We start from the raw sequence: 16,244 nt of genomic DNA, 5'->3' as shown, positions 1-16,244 counted from the left end.
AGGGGGAGAGCACCGGCATCACCAGCCAAGCAGTTCAACGTGCCAAACCGATCACAGACCGACTTCCGTGAACCACGCGCACACTTTGAACTCAGTCGCGGCTCCCTCAGTCGCTGAGTCACCTGCTCGGCATCTCACCCCTGTAGTCAGACTAGCTCCTGGGTTGTGCAAGTCGGGTACGGGTATGTGTATGACTGGGACTCTTACAAGTTAATTAAAAAAATTAAATTTGCTTGGAGGTAAACAACCGTCAAAGAGCTTTTTTTTTCCTTCTCTCCGCGAGACTAGTTTACAATCCGCCATTTTCACACGAAGACACCCGGCTCGTGCGGTAATATCCTCTGGGTGGCTGAATATAGACAAACTTATCTAGCTACCCGCCACCCAGTGACCTAAACGTTTGCACTCAAAAGTCTGGTGGTTGCCAAGTACTAAAAAAAAAAAAAAAAAAAAAAGGCAGGGCGTTGAAGAACTATTGCTGTCTGTCTGTTTGGCTGTCTGTCCGGCTGTCTGGGTAGACAGGTTGGGTACTAGTCTGTCTGCTACCTGCAGCAACTGATTAGCATAACGACTGGCGAAAATGAGATAAAGGTTGTTGGCAGAACGAGGGTTGGAGATGATTAAAGAGACTGAATTCCACTTGCTTTTCTCCGCTTTCCTTCATCACTTAATCTCCAGGGAGGCTTGTTTTCTTCTTCGCTCTTTCGTGAACATTCGCGAGCAACATTGCTAGTGTGTGTGTGTGAGTGTGTAAGTGCGTGCGTCCGTGCGCGTGTTGATGTTTGTTTCTGTCCTAAAAGTGGAGCAAGTTTCAGAGAAATTAATTCACGCACGCTTGCGCAGGCGCAAACACACACCACATGCTGCACACATGCGAACACACGGACATAATCTATTGAGTTATGAATGCCCTTTGAAGTATCATCACTGATGAGGGCGAGAAACAGTATTTGCTCAGCGATATATACATATAGGTCCCAAGCGGTGCAATCACCTGGTGGGTTAAAGAAATTTGCGTCAGAAGTTTACAGAGGCAAACTGTTTGGCTACTGGCGAGGCGAGGGTCCGAGTACCCGGCACCACAAGAGCGGGTGGCCGGCACTAAGTAGGAATGAAACACGGCGCCATGGCGGCTCTCGCACCTTTGTCAGGAAACGCCCAGTCGTGCAAACTCAGACCCACCCAGTAACTGACACGCAGAGACCCGGGTACGATAAGACGGGTAACAGGTAAGACAGGTGAAATTTTGACCTCAAAAGGATACCGATCACACCCTAGTTTTAACCTGTAAATTTTTTTAATTTATGTGGTGAGGGGAGGGTCTGGTGACATTAGAGTGGAGGTCAAAAACTTTGGTTGAAGTAGAATTCGGTAAAAGTTGTGATTTGTTTGCTAAAATGAAAATAATAAGGTGGGTATGATTTAATTCTGTGAACTCTGACTGTCCTTCACGCGTTCAATTATCTTTTGATTCATTGTATATGCAGGCAAACATGCAAACACAAAAACGTACATAAGTTCGCGCACGCGTACACACACACACAGGTCCAGCCTTCACGGTTGACGAAGCCTAGTAATATGTTTTTTGGGTGGGTGGGGTGGAAAATGGAGAGGAGACGACCCTCTGTAAGACCTTGGCGTTCCCGTGTCGTGTACACAAGTCGCACAAGACATCCCCCATCACAGCAGGGAGGCTGGTCTGCACCGCCTGACTCCCGCCAAGCTCGTGGCTGGGAGCGGGTACCATCTAGAAATACCTGTAAACACTGCTACACCTGACACCCAGGTATTTCTACACCTCCAAACAATCTCGTGCCTTACGCGCGAGGCTGAGACGAGAATTCGTCGTGTCTGCTGTAAGTACCCGCCAAACATATACACAACACGTGTAACACCCGTTAACGACGACACTTGTCCGCCATCAGGCCGGGTAAGTCCCACCGTTTGTGCCAGAAAAGTGTTTATCAAACTTTTTTCCCGTGTTTTGCACCGTTGTCGTCGTCTGCTTTGTGAGCCAGGTATACGGGTGTTTTCTACCTTTTCTCCTCTTCACCGCTCGGAATGCCTCAAAGCTGCTGACGTCATGTTGTTGCCTCACAACTACCCTTCCACCCCACTCCCACCCCGCCAGGCTGTAGTATGAATACATACTGACTGGCGACCGACTGCTATCTTTAGCACTTGAAAGTTACCTCACGGTAAACAACCGATCAACACACTCGTTAAAATGGAGAGAGAGAGAGGGAGGGAGGAAAGATGAAGAGAAGGACAAAAGAAAAAAGACAAAGAACTAGTAGCGCGTCTATAAAACATAATGATCACACGGCAACCCAGAGTTGCTGTCAGCTTGTCTGTGCTTGTGTCATAAAACTAACCTCAAAACAGATTTACACACATGTCCAACATGTATTCATATGAAAATAAACTTTTGTCAGATGAGTCTAACACAACTGCTTCACTTCACCTTCTGTCCTTAGAACGTTTGTAACATTCTTTGCATCATGGATGGCATTTGTTAGCAGTGCAATCTACTGATCAAAACATTATTGTAGTAAAAAAAAAATCTGTAATTAAGTATTCATCGAAAGCTCATTGGTCTAATAAACAAAACTCAAAACAATATTGAATTTCATCAAGATGTCAGTTGGCGCTGCTATTTGAACCCTCGGTAAAGGACAGAGATGAGGTTGGTATTCACATCACTGCTGCAACTCTGTCACTCCAACCTTTTAATTGTATTCTTCACCTCTCCACGACACTATCACTTCCACATCATAATTTCAGTTATTACTGTCGTCACCGTTTGTCAGTTATCGTCTGTTGTTTGTGTATCTTGATTTTATTTCCCGATAATCTACTATTTTCACTTCGTTGGTGTTTGCCATGATGCCATTAGTCTGCCGAGGCTTGTGTTTTGTTGTCTGCCTGACTGTTGGCTTGTTTACAGACCATTCATTTTGTGTACAGTACTTTCAGTTTGTCTCAACACAAGGAAATGTGCTGTAGGCATTCTGTTGTTGTTGTCGTCGTCGTCGCCGGCGTCTATTCGCTCAGTAAGGGCTCTCTAGTCTGTGAAAATCTAAGACTAACATTTGTCAGAACGAGAACATCTGCACGTTGTTATCGTATCTTCATGCTTCATGTCAGTCAGTCAGGCAGGAATAATCCGAGTCTTGTGACTTGCAACGCCGTACAAAAGTGTAAGATAGGAGAAGGCGATAGGAGAAGGAGGAGAAAGCGAGATCATCATAGCAACGGGCAAGGGGTGGAGAGGTAGAGGAGGAAGGAGAGGAAGAGAGAGAAAGAAAGAAAGAGCGCGGTTATTTGTTCGAGAGAGAGAGAGATGGGAAGAGAGGAAGTATTTGTTCAAACGTCCAGAAAATAAATCACAACAAAACATTTTCTTTCAATCTATCTCCCCTACCTGTAGATTCAGGAAGACAAAGGTATGGAAAGATTACCCTCTGGTTTTCTTAATTTCAAAAAACGAACTAATATAAACACATTTTTGTGCGCACAAGCTTCTAATTAAATTGCGAGCTCGTCTCGGGGGTAAAAAATCTGTCAGCAATTTGCGATTAAGATGCTTGACATTCTTTGTATAAGTGCACCCCTATGTGCTCATCATGCACCCGCTCAATCCTCTCCACTTTGTACAGCTGCACATTCCCTTCTACCGTTTCTACAACTGTACAACCCACCACCCCAACCGTTTTGTACACCTGTGACACTGTGTGTCATGTCTGTAGGACACAACAGAATGTTGATGCAAGCTAAGGGAAGTAACAGCATCTACCTGTTTCCCTACATGCCAGCATGATAGTCTCCCTTTATGCAGACCCCGCGAGAGATTTTTCTACAATAACAATGTTGGACTCGGGTTCTGTACTACATCATTCTGAAAGTCAATCCACAGTGACCAAAGTAGCCATCCACCTCGGAGAATTATGCATGCATGTGACCTTCACCCCAATCTAACCCTGACCTATTATAGTTTTTAATGATATTAGAAGAATGTGGTATGAGTGATCCGAATTACCTCGACACTTACTACACAAAAGTAAAAAGTTCAAACATAACTCGAACAGCCTTGAATACAAATTATTCCTTCATCAAAACAAATAGCAGATGGCCTCGGCACATGATGTTGGATTATTGAAACGTCTACTGATCGACTTGTAAACACAATTTACCAGGCCTGACTAAACTTGTCACAGTTCCAAACAAGACAGAATGAATTATAGTTAGACGTCTACATTTTTAAAATGTGCTTTCATGGTTATCCATGAACTGTGACCAAGAAATCTGAACCTGTAATTAATGTAGTGTCAGTTAAATTCTATACCAGCTGGATAATAACATAAAGATAGAGAGGAAATACTGTGTGACTAGACAAAGCAACAATAATATGCATCATTGAATGATACTAGTGGCTGGGTATAGACATGACAAATTACTGCTGAATGAATACAGACAGGATTGAATAATATTACTGGTTGATAAAGACATAACTAAATCACACTACTGGAGTAACCAAGGTGCTCTCTCTCACACACAAGTCCCCCCCCCCCATGCTTTGGGAGCAGTCGTCTGTCTCAGAACACACCCGGCAGTTAGTGAACCCTAGTTGGCCTGACAGTGTGCGTGTACAGCCTCTAAAAACCTCGTTATTAGCAGTGCAACACCTTTGTGCTTCTTGCTACGATCAGCTCAAAGTGCCCACCCCTCTTCCTCCCATCACAGATCCTACTCCCCTCCCCGCTCCTCCAGCCAGCGATAACCAAGCCCGGCCTGCTCTCATCGCAACTGCAGCTTTCTGATTCTCGTCTTGCTCCTCCAGTGCGGTTTGCAGGTAAAGCTCCTGACTAGCGGATCTTTACGGCAGGGTTGGTGCCCTGAATGCTGCAGCGCACCTGAGACCGTGAATGCAGCGTATCTCACCCCCTCCTCCCCTGCCACCCTACCCCCGACTCACTCAGCACGCGAGGGAGAGCAGACTGCAAGCAGCAATCTTGTTCCAGTTTCTGTCCCTGAGTACTTTACCCACATCTGACACTCAGAGTCTCTCTCATCCCTCCAACCTCTAGCTTCATCGTCAGTGTGATTTCCTGTAGCTTCAAGATGAAGGCAAAAGTAGAGCAGGGAAACAGGTCAACACCTGTGAATTAATTAAAACCCTCGCAGATTCCTTCCCGCCTCCTCCATGTAAAGCCTACTCTTCATCACGCGTGTATTTTAAGCTGGCTCTTAATGTACAGAGAAAAAAATAAAGACACCCGAATAGTTTTCTCATCTTTTTCAACGCCTGACGCATTAATTTTGTTGTTGTTGTTGTTGTTGTTGTTGTTGTTGTTGTTGTTGTTGTTGTTCCTTTTTTCAATCCTGCTGTAAGTTTGGTACCCAGCATCTACAAATGAGACCAAGTTTAGGTTGAAATAGTTCTCACATCATATCTGCCACCCATACAAGAACAAACGTCTTCTGTTCATCAGTTTTTCTCAAGATGAGGACAATCATCATCTGTTCAGTTACCTTCGTCGTCACATCTTTACTTTCTCTCAATAATCGTCGATGACTTCCCTGCCTGCCGAGCTGCTGATGTTGTGACCGCTTTGTTGAAGTTGTGGTTAAAGCAGTTTCCTATATCCAACAATGGGGGTAGCTTTGTTTTCAGCACCAGCATCACACAAACACTGTGTTTACCTCAGTCTGTCTCTGTGAGTGACAGAAAGTTTGACTGAAGCCTGTAGAGACACACCACCTACCCACCTGTCTGGTATTCAGAATGAAGTGTTTGTGTAGTGTCTACTGGTATAGTGGAGTGTGTGTGTATAGTGTCTACTGGTATACTGAAGTGTTTGTGTAGTGTCTACTGGTATAGTGAAGTGTGTGTATAGTGTCTATTGGTATACTGAAGTGTTTGTGTAGTGTCTACTGGTATAGTGGAGTGTGTGTGTATAGTGTCTACTGGTATAGTGGAGTGTTGGCATACTGTCTATTGGTATACTGAAGTGTTTGTGTAGTGTCTACTGGTATTCAGAATGAAGTGTTTGTGTAGTGTCTACTGGTATAGTGGAGTGTTGGCATACTGTCTATTGGTATACTGAAGTGTTTGTGTAGTGTCTACTGATATTCAGAATGAAGTGTTTGTAGACTGTCTACAGGTGGAATGGCAAGGTGTACAGCTGAGAGAGTGGAGGTGACAGTAAGAAACTCGTGTGCTCACGTGGAGGCTGACTTTCTCTTCACTTTCATTCCAACACATAAAGTGCAGAGGTCGTTCTCACCTCCTTCATTCCAGCCTACTGACTGACTTTTTCTTTCTTTCTTTGCGGAGTGAGGTATTTTGAAGTGCATTGAAATCTCGAGCTTGATGGCTACGTGACTCAATGCAAGTGAAGAAAGGAAAAGTCGCCAAGTTCTAATTTGTTTTTGTTCTTTACGAGTGACTGTGTTTGTCTGCTTGTTGCACAACACATACACATCATCCTCCACAGTAGTCGCTACAGTGGCTACACCCTTTCTCAAATTTTCCTTTCAGCTCATCCTGGCGATGTCGAGAAAAAACTTTCGGTCTGCCTTCATTAATTAGCTAATTACGAGGACAGTAAACGCTCATTTCTATCGTCAGATTTCTTGTAGAAACTCGGTGCTAGCCAGCAATGATGACGATGATGATGATGATGATGATGATAACCTTTTGATGCAACCCTTCATAAAAACCAACTCTCCAGTTTGAAGCAACTGAAACCTTTTCCTCAGAATTGTGTGGATACGGAGGAAGTCGTACCTGGCTTCACAGTTAAGTCCATCGCTGTTGTTTTTTTAATTTTTATTATTTATGAGACACAAACACATACCGCAGCCCTCTTTGGCACACCTTCAGGAATTTGCCAAGTTCGTTTAGCCCCCGAGGTCCACGACTATTTACAAGACAAAACTTGTCAACAGGAGCTCGTACCTGTAGAACACACTCCTGTACACAACAGTTGTACTCAGGATGATGGGACTTTACAGCCAAGCATTCGATGTTGTCACATTTTTACACACAGCCTGGAACATATTTTATGTCTGTGGTTGGCAGACTTGTCAGACTGCAGGAACATTCAGCAAAAAGATGCTCGACAGAACACGTGTATGCCTGACAGAGTTGTGCAGGTGGAGACTCGAACTCTGACCTGTCAGGTTGTGTTTTGTCGGCTTTCATCAAAGGCTTCACACGGCTGTTGGTCAGCTGTCACTTTATTTTAGGTCAATGTTGACAACTTGGGGAACTGCAGCGACTTGCCCAGTGACAACTGTTTCTTCAGACGGTCCTGTAGTGAGGCCGACCTGCTGAGCTGTAAGGAAAGGTACGAGGCTGAAGCCAAAGGTCAGACTTGAATTCATAAAACGGAGCCCACCTCACCGTATGTCAGTCGCCATAACTACCCCACACTCCCACTCAACTGGCCACCAACCCACCCGTCTATACACATAGAAATAATAGACATTGGTGTAGATATGGTCGACTTGGGTGGGTACCTGGTGAAGCAGTGTGGAGTCTCCCCGCCACTAATGAGTCGTTCTAATTGAGGAGAACATCTCTGTAGCAGGATCTACTTTATCAGTCAGGATATAAACCTTCAGGTTAGTAGATAATCAGCGGCAGCGTCTAGCTGCGCGAGCGACTCCTGTCTTTGCCCTTTAACCTCTCCCTTCATCACTCGCGGACCTTTAGCCGCCATGTCAGGGGCGCCACCCACCTCGTACCCTCATCACCCTCCACACCCGGGGATTCTGGAACCCACACAGTGCCGGGTACACCAGGAGCTTACTTCTCTTGGGCACAAGCTGCTGAAAACATCAACTGGACGCAGAAAGTCTGCAATCTGAGGGCACCATGACGACCCCTCCTCCCTGTCACAACTACATGTGTGTGTGTGCGTGCTCCTCCACTACACCAACACAAAGAACGATTTTGTCAGAACTTTCCCGCCCGGCACAACACAAATAACACATTCATACTGAGCAAACAAATTATATCTTTAAATTCTCTCGTCGAGCATGAAGAATGTTCCTGTGATAGGACGTGCCTGCCCCCGGGTCACGAGTCTCTCTTCGACGGTGCCAGCCTGTGGTGGCAGGATGCTGGTGTCTGTCAGGGATGGGCAAGCTACTTTTAATTTGTAGCCGGCTAGGCTACAGCTACTTTTTTTCAAAATGTAGCCGGCTACACTACAGCTACAATTTTCCAAAAAGTAGCCAGCTACTTTGGGCTACTTTTAAAATGTAGCCAGCTTCTTTTGGCTACTTTTAAAAGCGTGATGTTATAACAAGTTAGCTGTAGCCAGCTGGCTGTAGCAACATACACAAACATCAAACATACACACAAAACACTATTACTTGCTTTACAAAGTTTTTATTATAATAATGAAACGGAGAACTGCGATATACCGACAATTTTATTTAGTGAATCCATAAATGCTTTCATTCATTCCTTGCACCTTTCCCCCCGGCCTTTTTCACACAATAAGTACACGTATTTTACGATTATATTAAACATTTCTGGATCTTTTTCCTCATCCTGTTTTAGTGACAAAAGAAATTATATAAGTTTTCCGATAAACATGTGTTTTCTATAACTATTTGTTCCCTATTACTTAGAAATGAAAACTAAACAGATGCTTAAGTATCAGGTACCTGGTGGAATTTCAATAAGTTAGGTTATTGGTGATGAAAAATGTCAACCTCTTATCAATACTGTGACAATGAACAACAGACCATTGAAATAAATGAGTTTGCATGGAATATAAGTAAAACACTGCTTAATCTAATTTAGGCAAGCAGATCATAAGGCATTTTTTTCTAACACTGACACTGAAAACAAAAGAAAGGAACACAAACTAATTGTTTCCAAAAGCTGATAGGGTGAAAAGTATAGTCCTGGCATACTAGAATAGACTTTAATTATATAGTAGGATGTCAAATGTAGCATATAAACACTGAAATATATTTTTCAAAAATGATCTGATACAAGATATATTTATTTTAAATCTTTAAGCTTGAATTTCTCTGTTCGTCGTTTTTGACATCCAGTCCTAAACTATAAAAACATATTTCTCAAGATTGGCTTGTGCTACAGCAGTAAAATTTTGCAATTTTGTTTAGAAATGCATAAGCTACAAAGTCATGCATTTGAGAATATGGTATAAACATTACTTTTGATAAAATTAACATTTTTCTAAATATTTTCTAAATATTTAATTGCCACATTCACACTGAGTCGGGGGTACCATGTCTGATTTTTTATATCCTAGAAATCTTGAGATATCAAAACGCCTTATGCATCAGTTTTCTTATCTGTGCCTCTAGTTTACAAAAAACCCAAAACCTTTGGTATATGACTTATGGTATTGTGTAAATTTGTTTTTAAATGCTTGTACGTTTTGAAACAAATCGTTGATTAAGTCACAATTTTCACTTTAGGTACTCAAAAAACAGTTTTAAAGTGCTATATTTATGTTATTTTGTTACTCTATATTTAAAAACCCTTAAAGATATTTAAAATATGGATTTTAATTTTGAGTGTACCGTAACCTTAAAACAAATCTACATTCTTGTAGTCCTTCATGGAATTGAATTTGACCAGAACTTTGGCCTCGAAGTTGCTGTCTGTCCCCCTAGTGCGCAGCTTTTGTCATGACAAGTCCTGCCAGACTGAACAATCTCTCAACAATTCTTGCATTTGAAACTATATCCACATTTTGTGGCTTCGCAAAATGTAAAAAATTTCAAATAAGGCTGGAAATTGATGGGTACGTCCATCTTCGTTTTTCAAATCGCTCCCGCCACATGGACGACACAGTACTTCCGGTTACTGAGCGTGCGAGACACGTGGTGTCTGGCTGTCAAGACACCGAGCAGTGACAGCAGTGGCTGTCGTCGTCTTGCTGACACGCTGTCGACGAATGGTCGTGTAACCAACACGTCAAATGGCTACGTAGAGTGGCTGTCGTAGCAGAAATAACACAGAGATTGAATTCCACACTGAAGTTTTCTTTAATTCAGTATCTTTTTCTCAGCAGCTGGCCTAACTTCTCTCTCTCTCCAATTCACAAAGAGGTCCCACACCACTGTCAGCCCTGCTATTTATTCTCCCTCCCCTCGAACATTCTAGCACAGACATTCTATTTCGTCGCAATAAAGACATTTTTGAACATTGCTACATTGTTGAACATCATTTCCTCCCTCGCACAAGACATTCTACCTTTTACATTGCTGCCGTGCTGAACATTCTGGAATATAGATGCAAATCTACAACCCAAAGACATTATACTTTGTACACTACTAGAGTGCTACAGTCGTGAAAGTAGCCAACATGTAGCCAAGCTACAGCTACTTTCTAAAATGTAGCTACGGCTACAAGCTACTTTTTTTTAATTTGTAGCCGGCTAAGCTACAAGCTACAAAATTTGTAGCCGGCTACAGTAGCTGTAGCTAGGCTACAGCTACTCCCCATCCCTGGTGTCTGTACAGTCGCAGTCTGGTATCTGTACATACCCGGTGTACTCTCACACGCTCCTCACAGTAAGGCACCCGAGGTTCCGACTCTGACACGGTACGATGGCTCCCATGCCTCGGTCTTCCGCTCGCAGAGGGTTAGGTGTTCATCTAGCGATCTGACAATGAGACTGACCGACTGACTGACTGACCGACTGACTGACCGACTGACTGACCGACTGACCGACTGACTGACTGTCAGTCGCTTTTCCTAGTCCCATGACGTAGATGTCCACGTGACTCAAGCCGTTGTTGGCGACCGTTGCTAGGTCTTGTGCATTTATAGCGTTTTCATCGCCCATTTTTTTTCTTGGATTATTTTTCTGGGTCTGTCCTTGCTGGAGATCAAACAAGTGACCTACCACCAATTTACAGATTGAAATTGATATACCTTAGTGATTTCCGCAAGATACATGATCTGATGTCATTGACTGGTTGTTGCTCCCTCACACCAACTGATGGACACCTCAAGCACCACAAAACTGCCGAGGACCTCGGTCCTCATGTGGTAGAAAGAGACTGAAGACCTCGGCAGCTTCTTGCGTTTGTCGACTGCCCAGACTCTGGACAAGACAGACAGACGAGCTGCTGATGGTGGCATCATGGTGGTGTCGGAGAGTTGCTTGCATTCTGAGGCACATGAAGCTAGATGGAGGGATCTTGCTCCTGAGGGTTATTCCGTGTCATCTTAAGCTCAAAGTACGATGGAAGGGGCAGCGATGTGAACAGTTCTTATCGCCATTATCGTCAGGGATTGTTTGATGCAGCACGCGTCAATCCTTCAGTCGTCCATCACCGTTCTTCCATTTGAAGCTTTTATTCTTACTATGATTGTTTTTAACACCAACATATCGTCTGTGTTTACAGAGTACAAAAATTACTTTATCACTACATGTATGTTCTTGGCTCTTTTCCAAGACTTTCTAGAACATTCTACCACCCTGCAGCGAATGATTATCTTTATCGGGGATTTCAACTTGTACTTTCCAACGACCACCGTTGCACCAAGAAACTTCTCGATTTATTTAAATAACTCTCTAAAGTAGGGAAACCCATAAACACGGTCATATACTTGATCTTACTGTAGTAGATAATGAGAAATACTAACATTCCCACCATATTGTTGTGCCAACACCATCATGTTATGCTGAGGTCAGGACCAAGAGCAGAAACACTTCAGGGCTGCTGTAAGACCTTTCTTTTCTTTTAAAAGAATCATTGAAAAAAATGAAGCAAGACTATTGTCAAATCTGCCCTTCGTCTGGAAGATACTTGAAAACATTGAACTCGATCATCTCCTTTTCCACTGAGAATCAGTCTCTGGAACCTTCTTCATGCGCCACACCGTGCTGGCCACAGCACCAACATTGTTCTTCGAATTCTCTGTGACATTCTGTCAGTTCTTTTTTTTTTTCTCCTGCACTTTTATGCTGCATTGAATGATGATCTATCATCTTGTTCTCGTCTTGAAACAATGTTTGGATTTCGGTCAGTAGGACTTCAGTGGTTCACACTTGCAGGATCATTGTCAGTTCCAGTCGGTCAACCGCTTCTCGTCTGCTTGAACTTCACTTTTATCGGATGCTCCTCAAGGACTGGTGTTGTGTCATGTGGTCATTAAACAACACGCAATCATCACCTTTATGTAGATGACATACAACTGTAACGAGCCCGCAAACACTCTTAGTTGATTGTAATGGCGCTGTTCTTTATTCTCTTCAAAGAGTTCAACATCCTGATGGCCGCCATATTCTCAGGGTCTGTCCTGCCATCCTTCTCATGAGTAGGGTCATTGGCCACCTGTCTGAGGTCAAGTACAAGACTGCTGTTATCATCTTTAACATATCACTGACATAGCTTCTAGCTTCCTCTCTAGTCTTGTCTCTCCACACTCCACCCCCTGGTCTCTCTCTCTTCACTCTGTCCTGACCTCTGTTCTTCCATTGACAGTCGTCCCTGGACCGTCAATAACATGGATTCCGTTCCATTTTCTACTGTCAGGTCTGGAATTCTTGGTTCTACAATGTTGTACACTCGTTTTCTATCTGACCTTTGACACCTAGCTTAAAAACGAACTCGCTACTTGTAAATGTGATACATTGTGTTGACGTGTTGTTGAATACATGATGAAGGTGTGTTTGTTGAGCATCCAGACATCAAATAAGCTACGTGCAAGCCTCCTTTCAAGACATCATCATAATCGTCATCATCATCCCTTATTTATATATATTTTTTGTAAGCGCCATTTCCCTCCACATAAATATTCATGTAGTTGTTGTTATTTACGGTTGACCAGTTATATTGCTCCGCCAATTCCGGAGCAGGAGGTTGCTGCTTGGCATCACACCGACAGCCTCGTCTTCATTATTCATCTCCATTAATAAACAACGCCTTTGATATGTGGCGAAGCCCGACTAACCAAGTTGCTAGAAAATTCGTTTAATATTCCGCTGCTCGATCCTCATTTACTGGGCGAGGAGAGTCGCTGGCAAAACTACCCAGGTCACGTGTTCTGCGCGCATGCGTACTGCGAGGCGGCAAACTGACTCAATGAGCCAAACAAGCCTCTTTGTGCGCATGCCGGAAGAGCGAAGAAAGGGGCGGTCAGCGGGGAGGAGATAACAGCCACAGATGAGCGAGTAGATTTTTTTAAAGTTGTCTGGCAGGTCGAGTGGCGGGTCTGGGTGCTTTATAGCCACCCGGCCGGCGCCTGTCTGCTGACGTGAGGCCTGGGTTTCCCCCCGAGAGGCTGCTGACTATGAACATACGGGTCTTTCACAAGACAGAGCTGGCTTCACAGTCACAAAGAGTGGTTTGGGGGATGTTGCCGACAAATTAATCAGCAGGCGTTACAGACGGACCGCTGGCAGCCGGGTAAACTGAGATGCACCCGGCCTCCGTCACACGCACACGTGGTCAAAGAAAGCTGTTGTACAGAAAACAAGATAAAGTACCTCTGTTTGCAGCCGTTACCCCGAGGTTTGAAAAGTCAGTGTGTTGACTGTAAACATGTGGAAGAGATTGGCGTGTGGAGGGTGCTTACTGAAGCAGAAATTAGCGTTGGGGGGAGAGGGGAAAGTTCGCAACTGTTGCTGATTCCCCCAGTGGAGGCTTTGGTTCCCCCACAGACAGTATCAGGTCTGTGTTTGCAGCTGTTTCCGCTCTGCAACGATGTGATGTCAGATAATTTGTATGTTCTTATGTTGTTTGACACGGTCAACGCAAGTACACAGTGTTGAAAACTCTCTCTGCGACTAAACAACTGTAAAAAATAATTTTAATTTAATTCAAGCGTGTGAGTATTGTTGTGAAACAAATGATCACCACGGAAAGGACACAGTTGATGTGAGTGACTGTGAGACATCTAGTGACTGTGATAGTGATAGTGACTGTGAGACTGCCAGGGACTGTGAGACATCTAGGGACTGTGAGACTGTTAGTGACTGAAGATAGCTGAGCACTTTGCGAGGAGCTGCAATAAAGAGAAGGAAAAAAAGGGGGACTCAGATATTAGTAAGGGAGACAAGCGTAAGTACAGAGAACATCAAGTCCACACCTTTGACCCCGAGGGTCTCCTGAAAATAACAGTCATGTCCTGAAGGCAGCCATAATATTACTCCTCCGCCACACATTACCAGGAAGCACACGGTACACAAACAACTTACCGTCTCATCGTGATGGTGTCGTCGGTCAGATACTCCACGAATGTGTCCGGGATGCTACACAGTCAGCAGTGACATCACACAGTCAGTTGCTCAGGTCCTTGTGGACTGACGACCATCCAGACAGCCAGACACACAGAACAAGTGAGCAGCTGAAAAAGTACATCTCTCACTGCTGCACCGTCGCTGCTGCTGATGCTGTGATGATGATGTTGCAGCACGTGCAACAAAGGGTTATAGGGCTACTGAGAGCTGCAGCGCCGCATCCTGCACACGCGCACTGGCTTGCACAGGGGGAGACAACTGCTGCCGCCAGGACCTGACGAGAGGATGTGAGCGACACGGAGTTGCCGCGCGGCGGAGGAGGTAACTCTCATCACTGCCCAGGCTCTGTAGCAGGTGAGGTGGTTGAGGGATAACGAGCTAACTGATGTGAGCACGGGCCAAGATTCCAGCGCGCGCGTGCCTTGTCTGTGCGTGCACTTTCAACCTCAGTTCTTCTTCAGTTTTTTTTCTAATCCGAGTTTTATTAACAGAGGGCACAGAGACCCTCACGTTTGTCTGCGGAATCGCAAACTCTTTTCGGCAAGAAGGAGGGAAGCAGGCGTCTGGAGTTCACTCGAACTAGAGGGAGAAGTGGGAGGGGGGACGGCACGTGACAGCAGGAGACCTGGCGCAGAGGGTGAGCCCACCCCATCCTTCATCCCTTATCACTGGGGCTGCACGTGAATGATCAGAGATTCCACGGCAACAGCTTCATCAACAGATCCTCATCCCACGTCGTCGTGTGGCGCTGCAACAACCCACCTGACGTCACGTCCTCTCCAGAAGGAGGGAGAGGAGACAGAGGGAGGGTGGAGACTGATGGACGGGTGGAATCTTGCATCAGTTCTGGGATGCGGAGAATCGGTAACACGGAGCATTTTTTCTGTGAAGCGTGATGACAGGAAGAGAGAAAGAGAGAAAAGCATGTAAACTATGGTGACGAGTGCGAGGTAGTTAGAGTTGTTTCTCATTCCCTCGACAGCTTGACATGAACTGCTTCTGTCAGCTCTCTCATTCCATGCAACCTCTGTTTTCATACTGATGAACTCAATCAAACTTCTCCAACTTAGTCTTTGATCTTAATTCTCAGCGAGCTGATGCTTTATTCTTTAGTAACATAATTCTCGTCCTGCACAGAGAAACTACGATACTACAAAAGCTGGATTTATTTTTCCTGAAAACCAGATGCTGGATGAAATTGTTACTACAGGTTTCTTCTGTCTGTCAGTCATGCGGACATTTCTGTTCCTTATAATCCGTTTCCTCTTACATGGGAACTGGTCAGGACTGCTTGGTGGGTTCACTGGAGACTGCAGGACAATAATATTATATTATAATCTGTATTGTCTACTTCAGTGCAACAGAAGTACAAATTTGTCTTTGTTGGGGGTCATGAACTACACAACATGCAATTACACCCATACAATTACTACACCATTAACCCCGCTCCTCCCAGTAATAATTAACACACACACAGACACATTTGTTAGTCCTGTTCAAGGGTGATAGCAGCTGGTATCCAGGACTTGGCCAAAGCCCTCATCTTGGCGACACAGATGGAGCTCGGGGAAGGATACACCTGGTGAAATCTTTCGCATTCCCTGATTTATATATATATTTTTATTATTTTGAATGTTAATAAGCTGTAGCCGCTCTGTCAGGAGACAGGAGGGTGGCGAAGAGGCGCTAAGTACGCGCTGTTCAAATGTTTGCTGTCGGCAGCCAGACATTTGTCTTCCTTTCTCGCCAGCAGGATCCGTACAGGTATGAAGCGAGGGTAAGTTGTTGCCCTGGGGTAACCTCAAGGACTAGCATCTTGTTTGCGAAGTTATAGTCAGTATCCACACCCCGCAGATGCTGCACTACCCCTGGTTCCATAAACGATGTTTTCCCTCCATCTCCCATTTTTCCTCAGGAAAGACTTACTCTCGCTTCATGACTACGTCCCCAGAAGCGTTAACTGTCTACGACAATAGACTGTACGTCGTCAGCACG

At 44.5% G+C, this 16,244-nt stretch overlaps 1 protein-coding gene across 1 annotated transcript in view; it reads right to left on the bottom strand.

The window, feature by feature from the left end:
* The window catches only part of LOC112560106 (myosin light chain kinase 3-like), a 46,055-nt gene extending 31,316 nt beyond the window's left edge, over nt 1-14,739 (bottom strand). Inside the window, 1 exon segment of the mRNA XM_025231690.1 lies at nt 14,208-14,739. Within this exon segment, the coding sequence (XP_025087475.1) occupies nt 14,208-14,215 (8 nt within the window). The 5' untranslated portion in view covers nt 14,216-14,739.
* Nucleotides 14,740-16,244: the final 1,505 nt, after the last annotated feature.

The sequence above is a fragment of the Pomacea canaliculata genome, linkage group LG3, assembly GCF_003073045.1.
Source record: "Pomacea canaliculata isolate SZHN2017 linkage group LG3, ASM307304v1, whole genome shotgun sequence".
In the NCBI taxonomy this organism is placed as follows: Eukaryota; Metazoa; Mollusca; class Gastropoda; order Architaenioglossa; family Ampullariidae; genus Pomacea; species Pomacea canaliculata.
Note: the sequence above shows the minus strand (reverse complement) of the source record. Positions and strands in the feature narration are given on the sequence as shown.